Source organism: Pelodiscus sinensis, chromosome 5 (assembly GCF_049634645.1).
Source record: "Pelodiscus sinensis isolate JC-2024 chromosome 5, ASM4963464v1, whole genome shotgun sequence".
NCBI lineage: Eukaryota > Metazoa > Chordata > Testudines > Trionychidae > Pelodiscus > Pelodiscus sinensis.
This window is the reverse complement of record NC_134715.1, coordinates 7,368,367-7,394,075: the sequence shown is the minus strand read 5'-3', so window position 1 is coordinate 7,394,075 and position 25,709 is coordinate 7,368,367. Positions and strand designations below refer to the sequence as shown.

The following is a 25,709-nucleotide window of genomic DNA, read 5'->3' as shown; positions in this document are numbered from 1 at the left end:
GTTTGAGTAGCCCTGCGTTTGATTTGTCTAGAGCCTGTTGCCTTCCTGATGCACACAAATAATAGGGAAGTCCTAAAAGAGAAACAAGGCCTAAACCAAACTGCAGCCCACATGATGGACTATGTACTGATTCTCTAGGTCAGGACTGATGTGCTGTCAAGCTGTAGAAAAGAGGGAAGGGATTAGATGATGGTAAAAGGTAAAGAGACCATATGTTCCTGTTTTACTGGGACATTCCTTGTGTTTTTCACAAACTTTCTTCTGGGGTACCATTTTAGTCATTCAAAACATTTAAAAAAAAATAACTCAGTGTTGCTATAGCAAATATAATTTGCACTGTGTTTACCAGGAAGAAATAGAATGGAACAAGTGCTTGTTGTGATACAGTGCTTGGTAAGGAAAGAGAAGTCCAACGAGTGTAGATCCCATGAGTGGTGGTGTTTTTCTCAGTAGGGAACATTTTTCAGAAGTGCCCAAGTCTGACTTTCAAAAGCGTTGAAAAGCTGATTGGCTTGGCTCCTAAATGCTAACTTTTGAAAATGGGACGTAGGCTAATAGGTCATTTAGGCCTGATCTCCACTGAGAAATTAGGCTGGTTTAACTGTATTGCTTAGGGGTGTGAAAAATCAACCCCCATGAGTGGCACAGTTAAACCAATCTAACCCCCCAATGCTGACAGTGAATGCTAGATTGACAGGAGAATTCTCAAGTGAATGTAGCTACCGCCTCTCAAAGTGGTAGAGATATCTGTTGACGGTAGAACCCTTGTCAATGGCCTTGATAGCATCTTCATTGAAGTTGAACCACTCTTGCATTTTAAGTGTAGACAAGCCCTAAGGTGTTACTCAAAGTAACTGTTAGTGTTCAGTGTTTCATGCGACAATCATTCAGGGGTCCACAATGTGATTTCCAGATATGCTTAAGGCCCCCTGACCTTACCAAAGGGCTGTGAAAAAAATTCCATTCTGAGACCTATTCCTATGGTGCTGTAATACTGGGAGTTGGCAGTAGTGTTGATAGTTCTCATTTAAAAACAAAAGTGAAGAGGGTTGCCAGATGGTTTAAGAAAAAATACCAAACTCCCCCCCCCCCCCCCGCATGAAAAATTCTGTTGGGGGGGAAAGGGGGGAGATCAAAGTTGTTAAGCAACAACAACAAAAAAGGTGCTGCTCCTTTAAATGGCCCCATGGTCCTCGCTCCCCCGCCCCCACAAGACACGGCAGGGGCAAATTGTCCGTGCCGGGCTTCCTGTGTTCCTCAGTCCCCCACCCCCGCCCCCACCAGACGCGGCAGGGGAAAATTGTCCCCACCGGGCTTCCGTCCGAGGGAAATACTAGACATTTCATATGTCCAGTATTTTCTGTTTGTTTGTTTTTTTAACCAGACGGGGGACCCAAATGATGGACACCTGGCAACCCTAAGTGAACTTTGTTTTGTTTTTGTTTTTTGCATACTATAAGTAATATCACTAGGGAAGTATCTTGGGGGGAGTAGGGGGGTTATTATAAAAATATGGCCACTTTAAAGCTGTAGCTGCAAATAAAAAAAAAAGTGCATTTAGGTCTCCTTTTGCTTCATAATGTGTAGAAACTGTGACAGGTCTCTTCTTAGTTCAGGGGGAATTGTTCTTGCTTGTTTCTTTACATTAGAAGTTCAGATTCCATCTACTCTGGGAAACTCCTGGTAACAGAAGAACAGATCACATATTTCTATTGAAAGAGAAGGAAAGCTGCACTATGAACAAGGAGGGATTTTGTGTCGTTTACTGTTTGTTTAGGTGTGTTAACAAATCTACAAATCTTTGCCATGTAAATATCAGAAACAAACCCATCAATATAACAGTTACCTTTTGGTTAAAGAGACCTCCTACAGAAAAATAATTATCATGTCTGCCTTTTCAATAGGATGTTACCATATGACAGAAGGAGCCTCATTACAAAACCTGTAATATGTTGTGTCTAGTGATGTTAAATTGAGTGAAATCCAAATATACATGCATATATTCATCAGGCCAGAGATGTCTATCAAATGTTAACATTCCAAAAAATTGGACACATGTTGGTATTTTTCCAGGTGAATGTACTTTGAGCAAAGAATAATAGATAACCACTTATCCAAGTATCTGCCCGTCCTCTATTTTGTTGAGTACATAATTGATATGTTAATTTTTCCATAACCACAGCCTCCCATATTTTTGAAGGTGCAAGGATTTGCAGAATCCCTAGTGGAACTGCTGTAGGAAAGGATCAGACTTGACACTTCTGATGATTGAGGTTAAAAAGCAAAAAGCAGGGAAAAGCTCCCTCTCCCCCTTAAAAATAAGAACCAAAACCAACAACTGTCCTTTAGACGTTCTTTATCCACAAGAAAGAAGGAAAAAAGAGCACAGACCTGTTTTAAAGTCTACAGCAGGTTATACTTAAAGACCATTGAGGGTTTTGTGGTGGAGTAGGGTTAGGGAGCCTCGTTTGTGTCGGGGGCCACTGACCCACAGAAAAATGAGTCAGGCCGGGGGGAAGGGGGACACAAGTGAGAAACGGGGGAAAAAAAAACCCCCAACCCTCACTGACATGGCCCCTGACCGAGAAGTAGGAAAGACACTCCCCATATTTCTTTTACACACTAAAGCCTAGGGGGGCCCAGGCTAGTAGATATTGTGTGCTCCAGCCCCATGGGGTAGGGTGGAGGTGGGGCTGGAGCACCAGTGTGGGCTCCCCAATTCTCGGGGGGGGCCCTGAGCCTCAGGGTCTGGATGCAGGCAAGCAGAGAGTCACATCCAGCCCCCCGGGGTCTTAGGTTCCCTACCCCTGTTGTAGAGGGTATGATTAGACCTGTAAAATACCTAGAGTGAAGCTTTAACTCCTTTTATCGTGAGGATAAGATAGCCACTTTTTTCCCTCTTGAACTGGTGAGAATTCCAGTTAATTTTTCCTTAGCTAACAGGTCAAAAGGAGTTCCACCAAACTTTCAATTATCCACTTCAGCACGAGGCCATATGGTGAAATGAGTTTTTTTTTTCTCCTTCAATGGACAATATTTCACCTGGGGGTTGTTTTTTTCTAGTGCATTGATGCCTGACTAAATATATTCGGGCACAGTCTTCATGTAAAGACAAAGCCAACTTTTTTTGTTAAATATTCCTTTCGCTTGTAATGAGTCTAGGAGGGTTACAGATTGGCCTGTGAGCCAATGAAAAAGCCAGCTTCATCCAAAGGGAGGAGAGAACTGGCTGTGGGATGCTGCTGTTTTGCCTCTGCTATAGACCCCCAAAATAGTTTGGTTTAAACTGGTTTTATGTCGCATAAAAAAAAAAAAGGGTTGGAAAACCTCAGCTGATCAGAGTACTAAAGGTCCTCGTCATGAACCGTAGAACATATTGGTTTTGAGCTTGGTAGTTCTCTTTTTACAAGGGGCTATGAATTGTTGAAACGCAGTTAGGGACTGTAGGAAGAGGCACGTTTTCCTGAACTTTACTCCCAGCTTGAAGTTTTCAGAAGTAAGTGGGAGGAGAGGGAAGAGAGGGAACTGTAGACTGTGAGAGAGAGAGAGAGAGAAAGAGAATTAAAATGTCAAATGAAAAAAGCAACCCGGAGAAAAATCTGAATGGCTTTGGGGAGAAAGGGAAGGAGAGGAGCCGAACGTCCCTGATCATCCTGCAGGCTGTTAACCGCAGTATTTTCACCTCTGCAGTCTCTCCAGCTGCTGAGCGGATCCGCTTCATTTTGGGTGAAGAAGATGACAGCCCTGCACCCCCTCAGCTCTTCACCGAACTGGACGAGCTGCTGGCAGTGGATGGACAGGAGATGGAGTGGAAGGAGACGGCCAGGTGAGGTGCTACTTCTCGGGAACTTTTATGGGCAAGTCAGAGAGAGTAACATGGTTCATGCATGAAGAGGTGGTTGTCCTCAAATTCGATGGGGTTCTTCCATGAGGGAGACCTTAGCAATTCCGTTCAGCGTCTGTTTACATCTTCTCTGAGAACAGAAGGAGATCTAGAGCACTGGCTTTATTTAAATGTATAGTTTATCCACCACCAGAAATGTACCTACTGCTTTGTAAACAAGTGACTTGTGCTGGCCAAAATTGCGTGCTTGAAGTTAAGCTTTTTAGGCCTCATGAAAGCTATTTTTTTGTTTTAGTGCCTAACTGTGAATTTGGGAGCCCAATTTCAGACACAAATTCAAAATCTTCAGTTTTAGCCTTTGACCTGAGTAGCTAATCAGGACATCAATTTTAAATGAGCAAAAACACCCAACTGTTCTTTTTTTCTAAAGCCAGTTATTCCTTAGGGTATTTGCCAGAATAGATGGACCATTTTGATCTTTCTGGCTTTACTCTCTATTTTGCACTCTAGTATTAATTCAGAAGTTGCATGCTTTGTCTGACAGTCCATGCAAATTGACATTTGACCATTTTATGAACGGTGCACACAAATAAATAACATTGGAATGACGACAGATATCTGCAACTAATTTAGCTGGCGGAATCAGCTGTTTGTAATAGGATGCCCGAGATGCTAAACAGAAGCTAGGTTGAAATTTTTCTATACAGTTTGTGGTCTTGAAATTGCACTGTATGGGAAGCTGCATGAAGTGTTAGACCTGGGTATTTCGCTAGAGAGGGGAATTCGGAGTAAATATTTTCCAGGGCTTTTTCCTCCCCCTCCCCACCTCTTTTAAATATTAGCTTTTTAGTTTCCTTTATTATAGCTTAGCTAACCTCTCTCTCCACCTTCCAATCTTAAAGGCCTCTGACAGTGTTCTGGTTAGTCCCTGTTATTTGGTTACCTTAATTGTCCTTTACCTGTGATTTTAATGAGTCGCTCCACCTTGTCCCCTTATTTGCCTACTCATTTTTTTTGTAGGGCCTATTCAAAGACTCTTCAGCCTTCACACCTTTTAGATTCTTATTTCTTAGTCTTCCTCTTCTCTTTGGGTTACTTTCCCCCCCTTATTAGTTTAGTGCAGTATTTGCATTTTGTTGTGTGCATCACCTCTCTGCTTTCTATAGCTGATTGTTCTTTCCACTGACTGTATCACTTTACCCCTCTTAAAAGGTCTAAAGATTTAACAATTTGTCCATATTCACTTCTTGTATCTAAAATTTCTGTTCTGTGTTAAGAAGTGTCTGTGCTTTCTAGTGTGAAAACAAACTGGGGAGTTCTCTTAACTTCACACACATTACAGATCTTTTAGGCTGCGTTTTCATTTTAACTGTGATTATAAAGAGATAGGCAGGGAACACCTGATAAGGAAGCGTTGTGGTGAATTGGATTGGCCGGGTAGACAAAAGACCGTATTTTAAGTTGAAGGACTCCTTTTCAGAGTCAAAGGAAAATGTCTCAACTACATCTTATTTGAGTGATCGCGTGTACCTGCTTCTCTTGAGGGATATGTGTACCCCGCTGTCACTTAATTTCAAAGAAGTCTTGAGGTTGATATAACTTCAGAGGATGGGCTCTTCAGTTTGCCATATCAAGGCGCTGTATAATGAAGAGGTGTAGTTTTCCTTGCATAAGAGCATACAATATTTAGTGCCATGCTGCTTGGCTGGAACTGCTAGATAGGACCCTCCATATGCACATCTTCCTTTTAATGGTGACGTAGATAGCTTACATACCTAAACGGAAGGAATTTGGAGACACTGCAAAAATTTCCGGCTTGACAATCAGTTATTCAGGATGGGTTTTTATTTGGCTGCTGAATCTGTGGTATGTGAAGTTCTTGGTGTTCAATGTTTCTTTCATGCAGCTTAGTCTTGCAAAGCAAAATCTACCCCTAAGCTGCAGAGTAGCTGCTTCTGCAAGACGTACCTGATAGGATCAGCTGACTGTGCTCTAACCAGTAGGGATGCTGCCCAATTCACATCTCACCTCTGTTTACTGTCTGATATTAGCCCTCGAAAGAGGTTTGAGAATGGAATTGAAACAGTCTCCCCTCCAGAACATAACATTTGCATTCAAGAGTTACAGCAAATTGTGCTGCTCTCTCTTCAAGGCGTTACCTAGATTAAAAATAATTAGTAGAGGTCATCAAAAATTTTTAGCAGCTAGTGAAAAGATATGACTAAAAAGTACTTGTAGCGGAGTGTATGGTGTCCCTAGCTGTTTTAGCAAATGTTGGGTTCAGGTTCATTGGTGTTACCTCTATTGGGAGCACTAAGATAGATGGACAGCACCATACTGACTGTCATCCATCTCTACTTTGCGCATGATGTCTGGCTAATCCTGTACTAAAATGACAAGGGCAGTGGGATCCTGGGTGCCTAAGAGCTCCTAGCACTGTTCAGACTGGTGGAGCTCAGCCACTGATAACAGTAGAAGCTTTTTGACACACGTTGCAGAGCGTAGCATAGGTTCAGGTGGGACCATTCGAACTCACCAGAACGATGCCTAACAGCAAAAGCTGTGGCCATTAAAAGCTAAGAGTTGACTATTTGGGTCATTGGCCGTTTTTGTTCATTGGCTCTACATTGTAATGAACTTGGTGTCGGTGTGGTACTTCCAGGCAAATCTCTTCGTAGTTCAGCAGTAGTTTAAAGGACACATTGTAAATTGGCAGCAGAATGAACAGGCCTGAAGCCGAAACAGTAGCCTGAGGCTACCTCTTGAATTTCTGGATCCTCTCCACTACCCTGTGGAGCTAGCCCAATGTTCCAGTAATGCGGCTGTGATACTAAAGATTTGGGCCTCTGATCGTGCCACAAAGACATGAAATGGTTCTGTGGTCTTTGGAATTCTTTATGCTATGTTTATTTTTTTTCTGGTAAGCTACCTCAAGCAGAGCGTTAACTCCCTTCAGTGTGCTCCAAGTCTTGGGATAGGTTGCCCAAGAACTGTAGACCACAAGGATCATTGAAGAAAAAATGAGCCTCTTGAACCACTGTTTGCAGACGCTAACAACAATTTAATTCCTTGCTTGGCCAATTGACCAGTAGGTTAGTGACATTAAAACACGGTGGGTACTGAATAAGTTCCTTGGTTCTCGAACAAGTATTGGATTACAGGAGGCCCCCGACTTGCGGTGCAATTGGTTCCCGGGGAAGCGTCGCAAGTCGGAGGCATTGTAACTCAAACCCACAGTTACGATAGGTGCTGTGCACCATCATAAATGCGGGCCGAGGACATAAGTCGAGGGTTTTCAGCCCCTTCTGAACTTATAAAAATGGTTGTAAGTGCGGGGGGTCGGAACTCGGGCGGTTGCAAGTCAGGGGCCTCCTGTATAAGGAATTGGTTTTGGAAACATTTAAATGCATTAGCATCAGATTTGTCTAATGTAGCAGCTGGCTGTTTGAGTCTGCACTGGCAGTGTCATTCTGAAATCTGAAGTGTGTAGTGTCACTGGGTGCCTGGGAGAGACTTTGAATGCTGTAGTTAACAAAGTCCCTGGTTTGAGAGGCCTAGGAAGCATAACTAAGGTTTTAAAAAGACTTACAGCTTTTATTCTGAACTAGTCAAAATGTCCCAAGCTTGCATTGTGGATGGTAGTTCCGTGGAGTGAAGCCAGGTGCGTAGAGGTCAGGAGCAGAACTGGACAGAGGTTGGGGGTGGAGGGAACTAGCAGCCTCTTGGCTTAATAGGTTTGTTGTGCTAGTTTTATAGGTGCTGTCTCTTCCAATACCCAGGAAATCCCACAATGCTGAATACACATCGCAGTAAATATTAACGGGTACACGTATGCTATCATGCCCTTCACAAGAGTGGACCTAGAGCTATAACAAAGTGGGACCTGGGTCACACATCCAGTTCCACCCACTGTGGTGTTGGGTGTGAGCTCCCCCAGTCCCAAGGCTGTGAGGGGTGGGGCTGACAGTGGCCCCGGAGTTGGAGGAGCACTGCTTTCTGCCCTGGCCTTCAAGCCAGAGGATCTCTTCAAATCTGCTCTAACAAATCCCCGGCTATACTGAGCAAATGGCCTGGAGCTCCAGGGTTCGTCGTCACGAGGGTGCATGGCTGTACTTGCCTGCGTCTCCCCTTTTAAAGTCCTTTAGCTGTCCAAGAATGTTTCCTTTGCTCAACCACCTGCAAATGTGACTTTCTACATTAGGCCACCTCTGTGAAACTAAGGTTATAGATGCAAAATGATTTGGACCTCTACAATGACTTCTAGCCTGCTGCTTGGAAGGTTTGCAAGATCAGCACCTTGGTTTATTTTTAGTAAAAGGAGGTTTTTGGTCCCAAACTGTGTCAGCTTCTTTTAATTAGGGATGTTAAAAAGTGGTTAATTAGGTACCTGGGTCACTGCTGAAAATTCTTAGCGGTTACAGGGTTACACGCTGTGGGCTCTGTAGTCTGACGCTTACACTGTAGAGCCCACAGCGCAGCTGGCTCCCCGAGAACCAGCTACACTATGGTCTCTGCAGTGGCGCGGGCTGGCAGCCAGCTCCCTGAGAACCAGTGTGTGCCGGGAGCCAGCTTTTAATCTGGCTCCCAGCCCCGCTCCCAGAGAACCGGCTGCGCTATGGTCTCTGCTGCAGTGTGGGGTGGCAGCCAGCTCCCTGAGAACCAGTGCGTGCCGGGAGCCAGTTTTTAATCTGGCTCCCAGGGAGCTGGCTGCCGGCTCTGATACAGAGCCCACAGCGCAGGGTGGTAGTAACTGGCTACCCACGAGCAGGGCTGAGAGCCTGAGTGTAACCATTAAGCTCAGACTATTTGCTAACCGTTTAAACGGTTATACTGTTACCTCATTTAAGTGATTTCTTTGCGTGCGTCTTCACCTCTCAGGATGTTGTGTGAGAGACCTGAAAACAGAGAAGGTCCAAGATGGGTATCAAAGAAAAGGCATTGTCAGATTGAAGTGTCAAAAGAAGAGCAATTGGAATAGATTGCTCAACTAAATGTTTGGATTGTGAAACAGAATGTGCAGGAAAATCTATCTATTCAGTAGAGTTTTAGGAGTGTACTAATTATAGCAGTTAGCAGTTCAAACACTTATAAAAATAAGTTAAAGCTTTCTTTATCAAAGATAAATATTGCGGATTATATGGAGAAAAACAAATAAAAACCAAGCCCAAATCAAACAAGGAAAAGTGCTTTATTGTGAATTATACACCTTCAACAAAAATGTCAAGATCTTTTTAATATGCAGAATTTATGCTGGTGCAGGGTAAAATTCAGTAGCACTCCGTCCAGCTGGGATTTTTCTATGGCACTCAAAGGAGTTAAGTGTTCATATCTCTTTGAAAAGGAAAGGGATCTGGATTTCTTTTCATGGGAGATGAACGCCTAACTCAGGCTCCTGTGCGCAAACCCAATCTCCAAACTGACCAGTCCTCATGCAGTACTTTCAGACCAAGGTCACAACATTTCATTTGGGTAAACAAGTTTTTAAAAGGTCTCAAAATTGAATTACCCAACCGAGGAACACTAGTGTTTTATTTAGCAATTGTATGACCCTCAAATATTTTTTTGTCAGAATTAAATGTAATTTCAGTTGGGCAAATAATTTGTTTTAAGTTACCTGAATTTCCCTACGCTTGAATGTAGAGCTTTTGTTCTTGGAAATGCCCTAATATTAGAAAATGAAATGTTTATTTTCAAAATCTGTTAAAATAATATCCAGGAACGGCTTAAATTAAGCATATTTCTATTCTGAAAACTGACTGTGTGAAATCTCTTTCCTCATGGTTCCCCGTGTGTATAGTTATATTTGCTTTTTTCAGAGAAAGAAATTTACTTCTTATGCATTTCTTTCTTTTGCTAGCACTGTAGTTTTAAAATATTTTCTTCCTCCTTACACCTTCTTGGAATTGTTTACTCCAAGTTCAGTCAGTGTCTCTTGTGCAAACCAATTGATTGCATTAGCAGTTAGACAGAGGTTATTGAGGGCAGAATTGGACTTGCAAAACTTTTGTTACCTGTCTTGTATGAAAAGAAAAGAACCCACATGGCTGTTGCCTGCATTAATCTTAGCTTCTGGTCACACTAGTTCTCTATGATTGGTTATATTTAGGCACAGTGGTGAGAACTGAAGATATTTCAGTTTCTTTTGCTTTTGAAGGTTTAGGCCTGATGCTTTAATGTTGTTATGACATGGTTTTAGGTATGTAAATACCACTTTACATGCAGTGGTATTTAACCTTTGCTCTAATCTTCTACTAGAGAGATGAGCTTGCAGGTTTTTTTCAGAAAAATGTCATTGAATCATTAAACTACCAGATACAGAATGTGGAAAACTAAACTTTTGTTTTCCAGTTAAGAAAGGCTTCATGGAAGCTGAACTCTTCCCCTCCTTCCCCCCCCCCCCAAATTTGCTTTTGGGTTTTTCAGGCAAGCTAGTGAGATTTTTGACAGAGTACTGTCTTCTTTAAGCTTTTTAAAAATTGACCATACACGATTGTCTTTCACATTAGGGATGAAAGATTAACCTGCAGGGGCTAGAGCAGCTCTGCACCTGCTGCAGGCAGGGGACTGCTCCAGCTCCATGGGGCCAGTCATGGATGGGGCTGCTCTGGCTGTCTGGAGCAGCCCCTGTCCATGGTGGGCCCGGGTGCATTGCAGGCAGAGGCTGCTCCGCTCATCCAGAGCAGTTCCTGCCTGTGATGGGAGAAGAGAGGTTGCTCCAGGCTTCGTGTCCCCCTTTCGTCGTTTAACTGGTTAAATCTCACATTTAACGGGTTAACCAATTAAACAGGATTTTACATCCCTATTTCACACACTACAGGTTGGACCTCCCTGGGCTGGCACGCTCAGGATCTGAGCGTTCACAAACCAGGGAATTTCCTGGACCAGGGGACGTCAATGCTTCCTGCTGCTCCCAGCTCCAGTCCTGCCCCCCCTGCTGCTGACCTGACCATGGCCTCCTTGCAGCTAGCCCAGCTGGGGACTTCCCACCCTGCCGCTGTTTCCTCTGCTGCTGGACTCGCAGCAGGCCCTTCTCCCAGCCGCCAGGGCCCTCTGGCCAGCAAAATCCATGCTCTTTCCTGGACCATGTGTGTTGCGAGATGAGGAAGTCCTGGATTTTGGTGGTGCAATGTGTATAGTGAGCAGTGATGTGCCAGAGAGACTATAAAGTGCAGGTTCTGTGTTTCTTGACCCAATGGACAGAATCCAAACCAGGAATGAAGAGACCTGGGTTCTAATCCCAATTCTGCCAACAGGGTTGCTTTGTCATCTCAGTCAAATCATTTCACCTGTTTGTGCCTCGGTTTCCCCTTTTGTCAAGTAGGGATGTGAAGCTTTCCTCCTTTGTAAAGTGTTTTGAAGGGATGAAAAGCACTATCGAAGAACTGGGTGGTATTTATTATTATTGTCTATTCCCTTCTTTTATGTTCAAAGTGTGACCAGAAATAAAAATGACACAAATAATCCATTTAGTAATTTCTCTTTCATGATACATTTCAGTCATTTTAGTTTTCTGTTTGTCTCCGCTCACCTAGCATCTTTAAAAGCTTTGGCCAAAGTTTCCAAACTTAGGTGTTTTCGGCATCTAAATTAAAGTGACTGCATTTCCAGAGATGATGTTGATAATCCCCCTCTGAAAATCAAGTCACTTTCATCTAGGTGGCCCACAGCGGGTGGCTAACTTAGAAATAGTTTGCCTGTTCAAATTCTGGGTGGCATCGGCCTAGTTGTTGGATTTTCTTTGTCTTAGTTTAGAGTGGTGTGTTCGTGACGTCCTGTATGTTTACCTGGCATCACGCTGTAACCATTTAGCTGCGCTGCCTCTTTCAGAAATGTCCGATGCAACGTTTTAACATGTTCTTGTGTCTTTGCCTTTCCATAGGTGGATAAAGTTTGAAGAGAAAGTGGAACAGGGCGGAGAGAGATGGAGCAAGCCTCACGTCGCTACTTTGTCCCTGCACAGCTTGTTTGAGCTGCGGACGTGTATAGAGAAAGGATCCATCCTGCTGGATTTGGAGGCCACCTCTCTCCCTCAGGTAGTGGGTAAGTAGGCATCCGTGGAAGTTCTTTCAATAGTATTCCCCCTCTCCTCTCCACTCCAATGCTCTGTTCCTCAGAGTCTCAGTCATGGCTGTCAGTGAAAGTGAAGGACTGAGCATGTGGCTGGCTTGTCCACAACCAAAAGCCAACCTATGTCCCAGGCTTTCTGAAGTATAGGTTGAACTTCTCTCATCCGGCACCCTGGGGACCAGACTGGTTTAAAATGAGAGTTTTCCAGACCACGGGAGGTCAGCATTTTCTAGGAGCATTACCTACACTTCCACTGCTTATTGGGATGTTAGAGGATGTTTAGGGGTAAATTAGAGCTAAAGAACAGCCCAGAACACTGAAAGCTCGGACTGGTGGCTGGAAACAAATTTTATGGGGCTGCGGGAAACTTGTCCACACCCATGAAAATTGGCTAACTAAAATCATTCTGGACGACAGATGTTTCCAGATAAGAGAGTTCTGAACAAGAGAGGTTCAACCTGTAGTTTGGGCTGGGTGGCTTAGGACATACAAAGTCTTTCACCCATAGCATACAGCCTGCTTGATTGGGTTGTAATTGAAAGCTGTTGTCATGTGATGCTTCTTCAGTAGCCTATGCAAAGTGATTGCAGTCCAGCTCTGAATGAACAGATATCCATGTCAGAGGAACTCACGTTTCTTGAATGCTTAGCCCTGGAACAACTCTAACCTGAAATCGGCATAGTATTTTTAGAAGCAAATCAAGTCTCTGAAAAAAGCACTGTGGAACGTAGTGTGATTATTACAAGTGAGCTCAATGGGAGCAGAGGTAAGCCAGCACTGGGTATTTCTGAAAGGCCCAACATGTAAGGTCTGACAGCAGGGAAGTGTTCATCCCGATTCATCCACAGAACTGACCCAACACGGGCAGCAGTGATGCAGGCTACCCCACATTGCTCCCTCCTCCCGGGGAACTTCTAGGATAAGTCACTCTCCATTCTTATCCATTGCTCCATTCACAGGTAAGGTGGCCTGCAGAAGTGCTAGTTCATGGCAAATATAACCGGGGCTCGTCCTCAAAATAACATGAGACTGATTTTAAAAATGAGATTAAAAAAAAAAAAATCTTGGGTTATTTTTATTTTCTTTCATGTTTTTGAGCTTGCAGGGTTCACACTTGCAAGATTTTCTCTGTGAGAAGTAGATTTTTTAAAAAAATGTGCTTAATGACAGGGCACTCGAGAGCTGAGGCTTAAAGGAAAACAGCAAACATCATGAGCAGGCAACAGTGCAATTTAGCCTTTGAGAATATTTACCACTCTACTAGTTTAAGGGGGAAATTACATAGACGTTTAATGAGAGAAACAGAATTCATTTTATAATAAATTGTCCTGTGAATAGGTATTCCTCTTTTTGCTTATTATTAATTCATGGTATAACAGAGAAATACAGTTTCCACTTCCAAGATGGTGTTCAAGAACATCACTAATACCAGCTATAAGAGCACAGCAATTACAGTCCATGTAAACTCTCACCATGGGCTTTTTGTTTTGTGTGGCATCAAAGAATTCACAGATCGGATCTCACTTTGTAACAGCAGAACTGAGCATGGTGTTAATTTTAATTGCTGATAATGGTACTTGCTTGAGGAGTTCTGAGCTTGAGGAGCTTCCTTTGTGGACCGGCTGATACAGAGGCAGCAGTGTGGGATGGCAGCAGCCTCTGTCCGGGAGCAGAGGGTCTGAACTCCCAGAACTGAGCTGGGCTGCCTGCCTACCTCCTAATACACTTTAAATGCAGAGCCACAGCAGGGGTAGGTCTCGGACCTGGTGCAAGCCAGTACTGAGCCGGGCTTCTGGCCAGCCTTATTGGTGGTGGAGGGGGAATGCATGTAGTCTATAGCATTACCCAATACGTTTTTGCTTATCGGTTAACCAACTATATTACTACATCCCTGTTGTGGAGCCAATGTTAAATGACTATGGATGTATGGGTAAACTATGGTTTAAGTGTTCAGTCTTGCTAAATTGCACTGAGCTGGAAACCTATGGAGTGAAATATTGACCCTGTTGAAGTCAACAGGCATTTTGCCATTGACTTTAGTGGGGACAGAATTTCACTTGCTGTGTTGCTGTAGCTTGTTGGTAACAGGACATACCCGTGACCATTTTTCATTCTGTATAGCAAGTTCTTCCCCTTCCTGGATGACAGTGAGCAGTCCTTACCTCGGAAGTCAATCTTGGTCTGATTGCAATGTTTCTATTAGGGACCTCCTAGCACAGGGCTAGTGACTTTTGGAAGACAAACACACTTAAGTTTCATTGCAAAAGACATCCTGGAAAAGGAAATTACTTTAAAAAATCATGTTATGAAAGAACAAACATGAAAGGCCTGGAAACAGGGGTGACATCAAGAAACCAGATGCTTTGCTGAAAGTAGCAGCCTAATAACTATTCTCCTTGTGAGTTTTCATAACTTTGCTCCTTGTGATTTTTCTCACCCCTACCTTCTTATTTCTTTTTGCAACAGAAATGATTGTGGACAATCAAATTGAGACAGGCCTGTTGAAACTAGACATGAAGGACAAGGTCACCTACACGCTGCTCAGGAAACATCGGCACCAGACCAAGAAATCCAACTTACGCTCTCTGGCTGACATCGGGAAGACCGTCTCCAGTGCAAGTAGGATGTTTACCAACCCTGATAATGGTAATGCAGAGGGCTGTTGGCTGTAGCCTTCCTTTTGAAAAAAAAAACCATCAAAAACTAATCCCATTGCCATCTCATGACCATGCTTTTTCTAACACACACGTACTGTAGTGGGCCCCACTGAGAATGCATCTGCTAAGGGCTCTGCTTCTGCAGCATGTCGCTCGACTAGCTGGGTGAACACAAGAGGGCACAGTGCTAGGTGTCTATAGCAGGATACAATAATCCTCGGGGCTCACCGAGTAACACTTGCAGTGATACCCTTTCAGATGACGTCGTGGAGGTGTTAGAGCAGCGTGTGTATTCGGTATGAGAACATATAAGGGGGAAAAGCAACTGAGACCCTAAAAGCTAGATATGTAAAGGCAGTTTTTATGCAAATTAAACTTTGCTAAGGAGGGTGTGTGTAGACCTTTAAAGCCAGTCTCTGGCCCTATTATTTTAAGATAGTAAAAGCTAGCTTAGATTTTAGTACAGTCTGGCCATTGTTCATTGTGGTTGAGGCTGATTTCCATGAATCTTTCTTCATCCTAAAATCATCCTATGAAAGAGACACTCTGTCTATAAACAGATATAGGGGCATGCGTGTGCCTTACATATGCATTTGTAGGCACATATGTGTATGTATCATTTATGGAAGCATCAGTAGCAAAAAGTACATTGAGATTTGCTTTTAGTAAAGCAGATCTGCTAGAAAACGGTATCCAGAAAAACAAGAATAGCGTATTAGGCCAATTTGAGAGCTTTAGCATGGTTTAGAATTTTGCAAACTATCTTAGTGTTGCATGGAGAGCATTTGTAAGTTACCATTTTAAAATATCAAGAAGTGAAGGTGAGGTGATGGCAGGAAATCGCTCTGCTTTCTGCCTCAAAATGCATACCAGCATCTCTCCTGTCACATTACATTACTTAACTCCTCTTTCATATTGTCCTTTTATTTTTGGGGTCTATGTGTGTTGAGGGGGGGTAGCGGTGGGATATTACTTGCTTTCAAAAATAAAAAAAAACTTACTGCACACCAGTGCCTTGAATAAAGCTGCATTCAAAGAGAGAAAATGGAGGGAGAGGGGGGCTTAGAATTGATCAAGGGAGTGTCTTAGATATTAACTTTTTTGGAATTTTTGCATGAGAGTTTGATAGTGAAAAAGAAGGCTTGGTTCCAACAGCACTGTACAGAAAGTTATGGCTCCTGCGAAACTTAAATACAGAGGAAAGAATGATAGGATTTGCCATGTTAGATCGGATGGTTGATTCATCACAAATCATACGGGGATGTCTCACCAAAAACTGTTGAAATCAACAAAAGGACTTGCACAGACTTCACTGGGCTTTGGATCAGACCCATACTTCAAGTTGAAGTGTCATGGTATATCTGATGCTTCAGAGAAAGATATATAGAAACGGCTGATCATTTGCCTAACCTACTGTGTAATAAACATTTGTCTGAGGGTACTTTTACTTTTTTTATCATTCCACAGACAGCCGTTGAGATCTGATTGCCCTTATCTTCATGCACATAACTATGTACCTCTTACTATGGGCTTGAGATATCCAAGTGCTACTATAATTCACATAGTAAGCATACACCAGTTTTTGTTAGTTACAAATACAAATAATCTAGCCATTGCATTTGACTTTAGCCTACAGTGTCAGTGAATTCCACAGGTTTAAGTCTGCGGTGTCAAGAGTGCTCAAACTCTTGTGATATCTGATACTACTGCGTATGATGACATGGTTATGATTAGAGACTCTTATGGACTTTTAGGGGATACCTTGCTGCTAAACATGTACACTGTATAACGTGTGCATTATTTTCCCAAACTTTATTTTCTGCCTTTTTTCCTCTCTGCCCCATATGCATGAATGGTCTCCCTCTTCAGTGCCAGCTCTTTATTCAGTCCTCCACTTCTTCAGCTAAGCCCTTTGGTGATGAACCATCACCATTTCCAACCGTTTAACAAAATACCCCGACCAAACAAAAACCAACCCCTAAAACCTGCAACATTGAGACTGAGTCATCAGCATATCAGCCGTATATTATGTATTTTAACAGTACTCTCTGTCTCGCTTAGCTTGAAAGCCCCTGGGGCAGTCATGGTGGCTTCCTGTATTTACTGTACAGAGCTGATTATCTTGTGAGAGCCGGCTAAAAACATGGCTAATATATTTTGGAGTTTGTGAATGCAGGAGAACGATAAGCCTCATCCTGGTGTAAATGAATGTGGAGGCTAAAAACAGCCCTGATTCTGTGCTAGGACCAGTCTTGTTAAAATCACCCTCTCCACAGATGGATGGAGAAATACCCCCTCAGCTCCTGGACCCTCTCTTGGCCCTCCGCAATGGCCTGACATACGGGCTAAAACAACCACAGTTGTCCGGCAGAGCTGGTTCTCTTCCCCACTCCCCAAGCGTTGCCAATCCACAAACGTTTCCAGTCGTGCCTGAGCACTCTTGTCAACAGAACCACTTAATACTGATTAGGGAAGGTCTGTCGTATGTTCTGTAAAATCTGCTGTTACCTCCTTGCATCTTTGCCGAGGCCACAATTTGAAAAGGCACATAAGAAAATTTTCCTTATTTGGGAAGGCACAGATGCATGTGTATTAGTGCTTTCCTGGTCTGGCACCTTTGGACTGCACTGGTCCTGAACGAGGGAGTTTGCTGGACCAGGGGAAGTCCATTCTGGCCCCCTCTGCCTAGCTTTGCTGCCTCCTCTTTGCTATCCAGCTGCGCTTAATAAAACAGACGTGCCAGTGGCCAGGGAGAGAGGGAGCATTGCCTCCCCCCCCCCCCCCACGAAAGGGAGGTTGGTGAGCATAGCGAGCAGGGAGTGCAGTCCCTTAGTGATTTATTAAGATAATTCTCGGTATCCCCCTGCTGAACGACAGCTCCTCATCTGTGCTCTTTACTTATTACACTGTGGTCCTGATCTTGTAAACACATGTGTGAGTCACCATTTTCCTCTGTGGGCCATATATGAAATTACTCATACACGTAAGTGTTTGCAGGATCATGGGCTATGCTTGTTAATCTCTGCTAGCTCTAGAATTGAACTCTGTTCTATATTTAATGGGATTCTTTTTAAAAAAGGTTAAATAGGTACATTTTATTTTCAAAAATTTCTGTTACCATTTATGCTTTTTGCTCTTTGGTTTGGAATATAAAACTAGGCTGAGAAATTTGCCATTTTTCTGTATCTCCTCCTCCTTCTCACTAGAATCATAGAATACTAGGACTGGAAGGGACCTCGAGAGGTCATTGAGTCCAGTCCCTGGCCCTCATGGCAGGACCCAGTACTGTCTAGAACATCCCTGATAGACATTTATCTAACCTACTCTTAAATATCTCCAGAGATGGGGATTCCACAACCTCCCTGGGCAATTTATTGCAGTGTTTGACTACCCTGACAGTTAGGAACTTTTTCCTAATGTCCAACCTAAACCTCCCTGGCTGCAGTTTAGCCCATTGCTTCTTGTTCTATCCTCAGAGGCCAAGATGAACTAGTTTTCTTTCTCTTCCTTATGACACCGTTTTAGATACCAGAAAACTGCTATCATGTCGCCCCCTCAATCTTCTCTTTTCTAAACTAAACAAACCCAATTCTTTCAGTCGTCCTTCATAGGTCATGTTCTCTAGACCTTTAAGCATTCTTGTTTCTCTTCTCTGGACCCTCTCCAATTTCTCCACATCTTTCTTGAAATGGGATGCCCAGAACTGGACACAATACTCCAACTGAGGCCTAAGTAGCGCAGAGTAGTGCAGAAGAATGACTTCTCGTGTCTTGCTCACAACGCCCCTGTTAATGCCTCCCAGAATCATGTTTGCTTTTTTTAGCAACAGCATCACACTGCTGACTCATATTCAGCTTGTGGTCCACTATAACCCCTAGATCCCTTTCTGCCGTACTCCTTCCTAGACAGTCGTTTCCCATTCTGTATGTGTGAAACTGATTGTTCCTTTCTAAGTGGAGCACTTGGCATTTGTCTTTATTAAACTTCATCCTGTTTCAACCCTTCCCAGCTTGGTTTCATCTGCAAACTTAATAAGCGTACTTTCTATGCCAGTATCTAAATCGTTGATGAGGATATTGAACAGAGCCGGTCCCAAAACAGACCCCACTTGTTATACCTTTCCAGCAGGATTGTGAACCATTAATAACTACTCTCAGAGTACGGTTATCCAGCCAGTTATGCACCCACCATATAGTAGCCCCATCTAAGTTGTATTTGCCGAGTTTATTGATAAGAATATCATGCATACTAGATCATTTACTATTCTAAAAGGGGGAAAATTGTAAAATACTTGTAAGTAAAGCCTCTTATAGGATTATTGCCAATTTTTTGTTGTTTAATTACAAAATACTCTTTAAACAATTGCAGTGTAATTCTCCTTTAAGTAATTAATTATTTGGAATAACAGATAAATGGTATGAAGATTATATTGTTAGACAATTCAAAACAAATTATCTGAAAAAGGTTAACTTTAAAAAAATACTTTTTTTCTAAAAGAATACAAGAAAAAGAGCATGAGCAGGTTTAGAATTGATGAACTTTAACCTGTATGCTATCAAAAGTAGAAAGAGAAACAAACAATATAGAAATAATTAGAAACTAAATAGAGAAAGGGATTACTTGTTCACATTAAGACTGAGATAATATTGACCTGGCATTACAAAGGCATATGAAGATTAATTAGAAAATGCTCATATAGGGGCTTTTGAAGCTGAAAAGTGCAATATGCTATAAATTTTAGATGCTATTTAGTGTTCCTTCTTGCCAGAATCTTGAATACTGACACCATGCAAGCTGACAATTTGCCAGATAAATGAGTAACTCTCAGCAAAAAAAAAAAAGGCATAGAAAATCAAGGGTGTGTGTGTGTGTGTGTGTGTGTGTGTTTCTAATTAATAAATATCATGTTAAAAAAGCACATGATGTGCACATTATACAGAGGTTTGCCAAGAGAAGGAAGCTGAGTTTTAGTCTGATTTTTCTTTGATCTAACACAAGAAGTTTGTAAGTAGAAGTGTTTAAACCATGTTTATTATACTGCTTCTTACTGTCCTGAATGTGTTCAAGAAAACAATAAAAAATGATGGATGCTGATAATAGAACACACTTTCTCTTTAAATATTTTACTGTATAGTACAACACAGCTTTATTTTGTACAGTGTGTTTCATATGCATTATGTCCTAAGTCTCTGTAGAGAGTTGAATAATACAGAAACAGAGTTAAATAACAGCACAGGGAGAGATATTAAGGAGGAAAAGAAATGTTTTCAAGTGATATTTGAAACGAGCAGAATTAGTCATTTGATTTAAAGTGCCACAAAATGGAGTGGCCAAAATTTTCAAAGCTTGGTTCCTAAAGAGAACTGATCTGTTTTCCTCCCCGCAACCAGTCACTGGCCTCTTGCAGCTCCTTTTTATTCCACTGGGAACTGGGGCTGGTCTGTAATTCAGGATTCTTATCTTTACGTATCTGAATTTGAATGTAGATGCCCAATGTTAGGCCCCCAGGCTTAACATTTTGACAAACTTATAAGACACAGTAGCCGAGTGTTGCAGGGCGAAATTGGCATGGGGTTTTTCATGCCTACTGAGCGCTATTTCCAGAGCATTGTTGCGATGTGGAGAGGTGGGTTTGTGTGTTTAACAATGTGACTGTTCACTGTCTTTCCTAACTTGCTTGTGCAATTGTTTTAGCTTTTTTCTTTTCTTTTTTTTATTACTTAACTTGGGCTCTCGTCCTTCTCCTTGCTTGCTGCTGTTGTCTCCCGCTCTGTCTTCTGCTTGCAACACTAAAGCACGCAGCCCACTCGAGAGTTCTGTGCCCTGCCTAGCAACCCGCACGTTGGATGATGAAATCCGAGTGCAGCGCAGCCCCAGCGTGGGATGGCTAAGTAAGTCAACCATTGGGGGCCCGGGAAGAAGGGCAGCGCCCCTGCAGTTGGATGGGTTAGTTTGGAGAAATGTAGAAAGGGCAAACACTAAGCAATTAAGTTCTTTAAAATGCACAACTATATTAATAGTAAGAGAAGTTGGAAATCCTCTAAGCATAGATGCAGCGTTATCTGTCTGTGTCCCTGGGCTGCCCCAATGGTGTTTCCTGCACTTCTCTCAAAGTTCCATCCTGTCGTGGTAAAAGGGTAGTTCTGATTCTCGTTCCGTTCAAACTTCTGTCTCTCTTATAAGGCGTAAGCTACACTATGTGCCCGCCCTTCACCTTCAATCTAACCTATGCATGTAGCTGAAGTTGACACACTTACTTAGGTTTCTTTCATGTGATAAGGTCAGTAGGGTCTGCTCTTCTGCCAACTCCAGCTACTCTTTTCGTTCTGGTGGAGTACCAGAGTCAATGGGAGAGCACTCAGAGGTTGATTTATCATGTCTGTTCATGTCACCATGTATCATTGATGAGTTGATTGCTGCAGCATAGATCCACCATGTAGTGAAGACAAATCCTAAAGCAGCCAGTGAAATTGCCGGTGAGGGGCAATGATTGTGTTGGTTTTTTTTGTTGGAGACGCATTCCTATTACGAACCAGACCAAGACTATCAACTTGTTCATTAGGTCACTAAGCAGCCAACACATTGTAACAATTTCCAGTCTGGACAAAGTCAGATTGTCAACCTACAGATGAAAGGCCCTGTAATCTCGTTACAAATCCCTCAAAGTAGCTAGTGCTAAAGAATTAGCTTTAGCAGGGTACCTATTTTTTTATGTATTTAAATATCTAATTTTTATTAAGCAAGTTTTTAATAAGGCTTGCTAGTTGTAATATAATGTACAAATGCAAAGCTTAAATATGTTTAAGTTCTTTATAAATGAAATATACTTAAACCTGTACAGATGCACATCACAGAGCAGGCAACACTTAGCACATACATTTTTTAGAAATGAGTTGAGCTTTATTCTCTCTGTCTGTGTCTACCATTGCTCTTGATGTTGTCTTGTTAATTTCAGAGGAACTGTTTTCAGATTCAGGTGCCATCTATACAGTTAGGATAAGACTGGGTCCTTTTATAAAGCAGTAGCAGTTCTTGGTAATCCTCAAATATTTGAATTGTGAACTAGGGATGGAAGTGAGTAGTCGACTACTCACATTTCCTACCACTGCCTCTGTATCAGAAGCAGCAAGGCAGGAACCAGTGCTGGCGGGAGCTGGCTTAAAACCCAGTTCCCGTTAGTACCATCTCTGTGGTGCTACCTGCCCTTCCTCCCAGTGCTGCTGCTCTGTCAGAAGCAGCAGCACAGCAGGGGGAGTTGCAAGGGGAGGCTGCCACGAAACAGCCTCTTCTCGGAGGGGGCCCAGGCTTGCTGCGAGCAGAGGCTGGGACCCTCCCTCCCTGTGGACAAGGTCTGCTGCCACGAAGCAGCCTCTGCCCGCAGCAGCCTGGGTTGGTCCTGGACAGAGGCTGCTGGATCCAGACGAGCCAAGACTGAGCATGTCCGGCTCAGTCCCAGCTCACGCCGAGTTCGGGTGCTACCTCCGCTGTGGCTCTGAAGTTTAAGTGTAGTAGGAATTGGGCTGCCTCCGTGCCTGGCTCTTGCTACATTTAAACTGTAGAGCCGCAGCGTGGGTAGGTCCTGCAGCTGGGGATTTCACAGGAACCTGGCCAGTGGGGGAAGAAAGACAATATCCCAGCATGTTGACCTGCTTACCATGCTCGGGTTCACTGTGGCTCAGCTCACTCTTTGGTTCACCTGTTTTGAAATCTTTCCCCTGATATCCCAGGGGTTGGGATGGGAATGAGTGTGAAGGCGTTGAGAGTTGTGTATTCAAAATGCACAAGCTGCTGTTATAAAACACAGAGTGTTGCGTTAGCTGGATCAAGCATTAAGTCTCCATAAATAGAGATTCATAAACATAAAATGCAGATAAATGTGCAGCCATAAACATTAAAAATAAGTGTTCTCACTTGAGCTTTAGAGTAAATGGTGGTTTTATTAGTCCCTTGTTTTCCAGCTGTGACCTTTGGCTGCTCTTTAACACAGAGGTTAGCTAACTGATGATTGAATTACCTGCACTTAATTTTGTTGGAAGGTGAAAGCCTTTCTGCTTGAAATAAAAATGCCAAGGTTAAACCCATTTACTCTTCACAGCGGTTGGTAGAATGGCTGGACCTAGTTTCTGGCGAGAGTAAGTCATTATAGCATCACAGGTAGCGATGCTATAGTTAGAGCTGAGTCGGGAACAGCTCTGAGTCTCAGAAACTGAGGGTGGTACAGAATATGGCTTTCTCTTCTGGCTCACTTCCTTCCCCACTGAATTCAATGAGACTTTCCTCCCTGGCTGAAATTAGAGTAGGATGACAGAGCCTGGGATGCTGCTCTTGTCTCCCCACTTTTGATCTGCAGCCCCTGTGCTAGGAAGATGAGCAGTAGCTTTTTTGGAGGACCCCAGGGCTCTGGAGTTCACTTACCCAGTTGGGGTCAGGTTTTCTACCAACGTACTTTAATTGTCAATCAAGACTGGATGCTCTCCTGCAAAATCTGCTCTGGTTCAAACAAGAACTAAGTCAGGGAGAATCTGTGGCCTTTGTTTATACAGGCGGTCACACTGGGTGATCGTAGTCTTGCCTTCTCGTCAGATAATATATGAATCTTTTAACTAAAATGCAGCATTCCTGGCATGTTTGTTCAGTCTTGGGCATTTCATAAACCAAGGCCTCACCAAATATTTACTGGGGAGTAGACAGAAATTGCCTGACTTAGTCCATGTGCGGCCCAGTTGAGAGTTGGACCTAGAAGTCTAGGAATGTTAGTTTATCAACTATTTTTTTGTGTGCCAGTGCTAGCAACAGAAAATGAAATTATACTTTCTGAAAATGGCCTTCCCAATAGCAGTACTGCTTCAAAACTCTTCTGAATACTCTCAAATACATTAAAATGGCATGGAATGTTGTTTTAAATAAAGGAATTGGCAAGTTTTTAGAGTTCCCCTAAAAAGTGTTTTTTCCCCTCTTTTTTTTTTTTTTTTTTTTTTTTTTTCTTCTTTAAACTTGAAGCCACTACATCGATTTGCCTCTCAGGCTATGTCTATACTACCAGGTTATTTTGAAATGAGTTTTAACTCCCGAAATAACTATTTTGAAATAAGCTTATCCTTCTTCACAAGGAGGAGTAGTTACTTCAAAATAAGCCCATTATTTTGAAATAACAGGCTTGGTACTGTGGATGCTCGCCTTGTTATTTTGAAATAACGCTTTAGTGTAGACATGCCCTTAGTGACCATCTGAAATGACTGCAGCCATGGTTTGGCGATCACGTGACAAGAAGAAAAGCTTCTTGGACAATGGGAAATCAGTCTCAACATCTCTCCATATGTTGCTGCATCTAACAGGCAGCCCCAACTACCCTGCCCAAGAGAAGTGGGTAGGTGGTGACTGTGGGATGAGAAGTGATGCTTTCTGCCCGTGAGCATTCCCATCTGTGACAATATATGAACTTCTTCAAAACTGTTCAGCTCAGCTGTAGTGAAGATGATGTTTTGTGTCTCATTTACTAACAGTAATACTAATACTACTAATGATACTCAGGAAAGAACACTCAATAGAAACCTTTGCATCCAGCTTTGTGACATCAGTTATTAATTTGAACAAATTCCATATTTAAATAAATGCCTTCCCATGTCTTCGATTGCAGATTTGCAAAACTGCCCTCTATGCTGCACAAAGTTCCAATCCAGTTCTTTTTAACCCATACGTATATTATGGACTTGTGTAATTTTTCTCCAGAATTTCCAGAGTTATAGTCTTCCTATAACTTTTAAAAATTAATCAACTAAATGCAAGAAAAAACATGGGTTTTAATAATGCATTATGATTCAGACAATCCAGACTTGTTTTGCTTCTCCATTTCTTTTATGGTCTGTGGCAAATGTTTCTTTGCAAAAGGAGGAATGTTGTTTTCAGAAATGCAAAGCAAGATATGTATTATAGAATAGACTCAAATGCATTATTAGGCAATTTTGCTCCTTCCCCAATTTTTTTTATCATGTATCACACACACTCAAAACACAAATGAGATACTTCACTGAAACTTTAGGGGCACCACTAAGGTTGGCATGCTGAATGCTAAACCAGGCAACATTTGAGGCTGCACATAACTGGTCTCAGATATGTAATTTCCCACCTTGCATGTAGGCAGTTTGGGAAATTTTTGCATGGGAGGGCTTGCATGATGAGAGGGCATCTCCTTCCATAGCATCTATCTAAGCTTTGCTGCTTGTGCTGTTTGTAGCCATTCTTGTTCAAAGTAATAATCAATGTGAATATGATGATTAAAACTAGAGCAGGAAAAGAACATTTAGAGTCTGTCCATTTACTTTCCTCCCTGTGAGAACAAATCCTTCTTTATTTCTTGAAAGTTGTCTCACTATGCATGGATGGATAGCCTCATCTTAAAAGAGGAGGTACCTATCTGTGCTTTCTGTATACAGGTTTAATGATGGAAATTAAAAGGAAAGTAGACTGGAACTTCCCTAAGCACTCCAGAACCTATAGGAAATCCCTACTGAATGTTCTTTTAAGTGTATGAAATTTGGGAAGATGAGAATAGCAATCTGCTGGTACCCATCCTGGATACTATGTTAGGAAGGCGTATCATAGAACACTAGAACTGGAAGGAACCTCGAGAGGTCATCAAGTCCACTCCCCTGCCCTCATGGCAGGACCAAGCACCATCTAGATCAGCGGTTCCCAACCTTTTCCAGATGGGGACCCATTTTGACAATTCAGGAAGACTTGGTGACCCAGGGCAATTCAAAAAAATGTGTGAATGGCTCCTTAAGAGCCACCTGGGGAGACACCTGGTGACCCTTTTGAAATGTCATGGTGACCCATATTTGGGTCCCGACCCATAGATTGGGAAACCCTGGTCTAGACCATCCCTGATAGATGTCTATCCAACATGCCCTTAAATATCTCCGGTGATGGAGATTCCACAACCTCCCTAGGCAACCCATTCCAGTGTTTAACCAGCCCGACAGGAAATTTTTCCTAATGTCCAACCTAAACCTCCCTTGCTGCAATTTAAGCCCATTGTTGCTTGTCCTATCCTCAGAGGCCAAGGAGAACAATTTTACCCCCTCCTCCCTGTGACATCATTTTAAATTCCTGAAAACTCCTATCATGTCCCCCTCTCAGTC

At 42.7% G+C, this 25,709-nt stretch overlaps 1 protein-coding gene across 7 annotated transcripts in view; it reads left to right on the top strand.

Moving 5' to 3' along the window:
• Positions 1-25,709, top strand: part of SLC4A4 (solute carrier family 4 member 4) — a 242,172-nt gene that overhangs the window by 104,408 nt on the left and 112,055 nt on the right. For 4 of the 7 annotated variants that reach the window (XM_075929408.1, XM_014580584.3, XM_075929410.1 and 1 more), the window contains exons 4-6: positions 3,691-3,826; positions 11,724-11,884; positions 14,378-14,557. In XM_075929408.1, the coding sequence (XP_075785523.1) occupies positions 3,691-3,826; positions 11,724-11,884; positions 14,378-14,557 (477 nt within the window). Of the gene's footprint in view, positions 1-3,690; positions 3,827-11,723; positions 11,885-14,377; positions 14,558-20,363; positions 20,460-25,709 lie in introns of all 7 variants that reach the window. The other 3 variants (XM_075929409.1, XM_025178447.2, XM_025178443.2) reach the window with 2 other exon arrangements.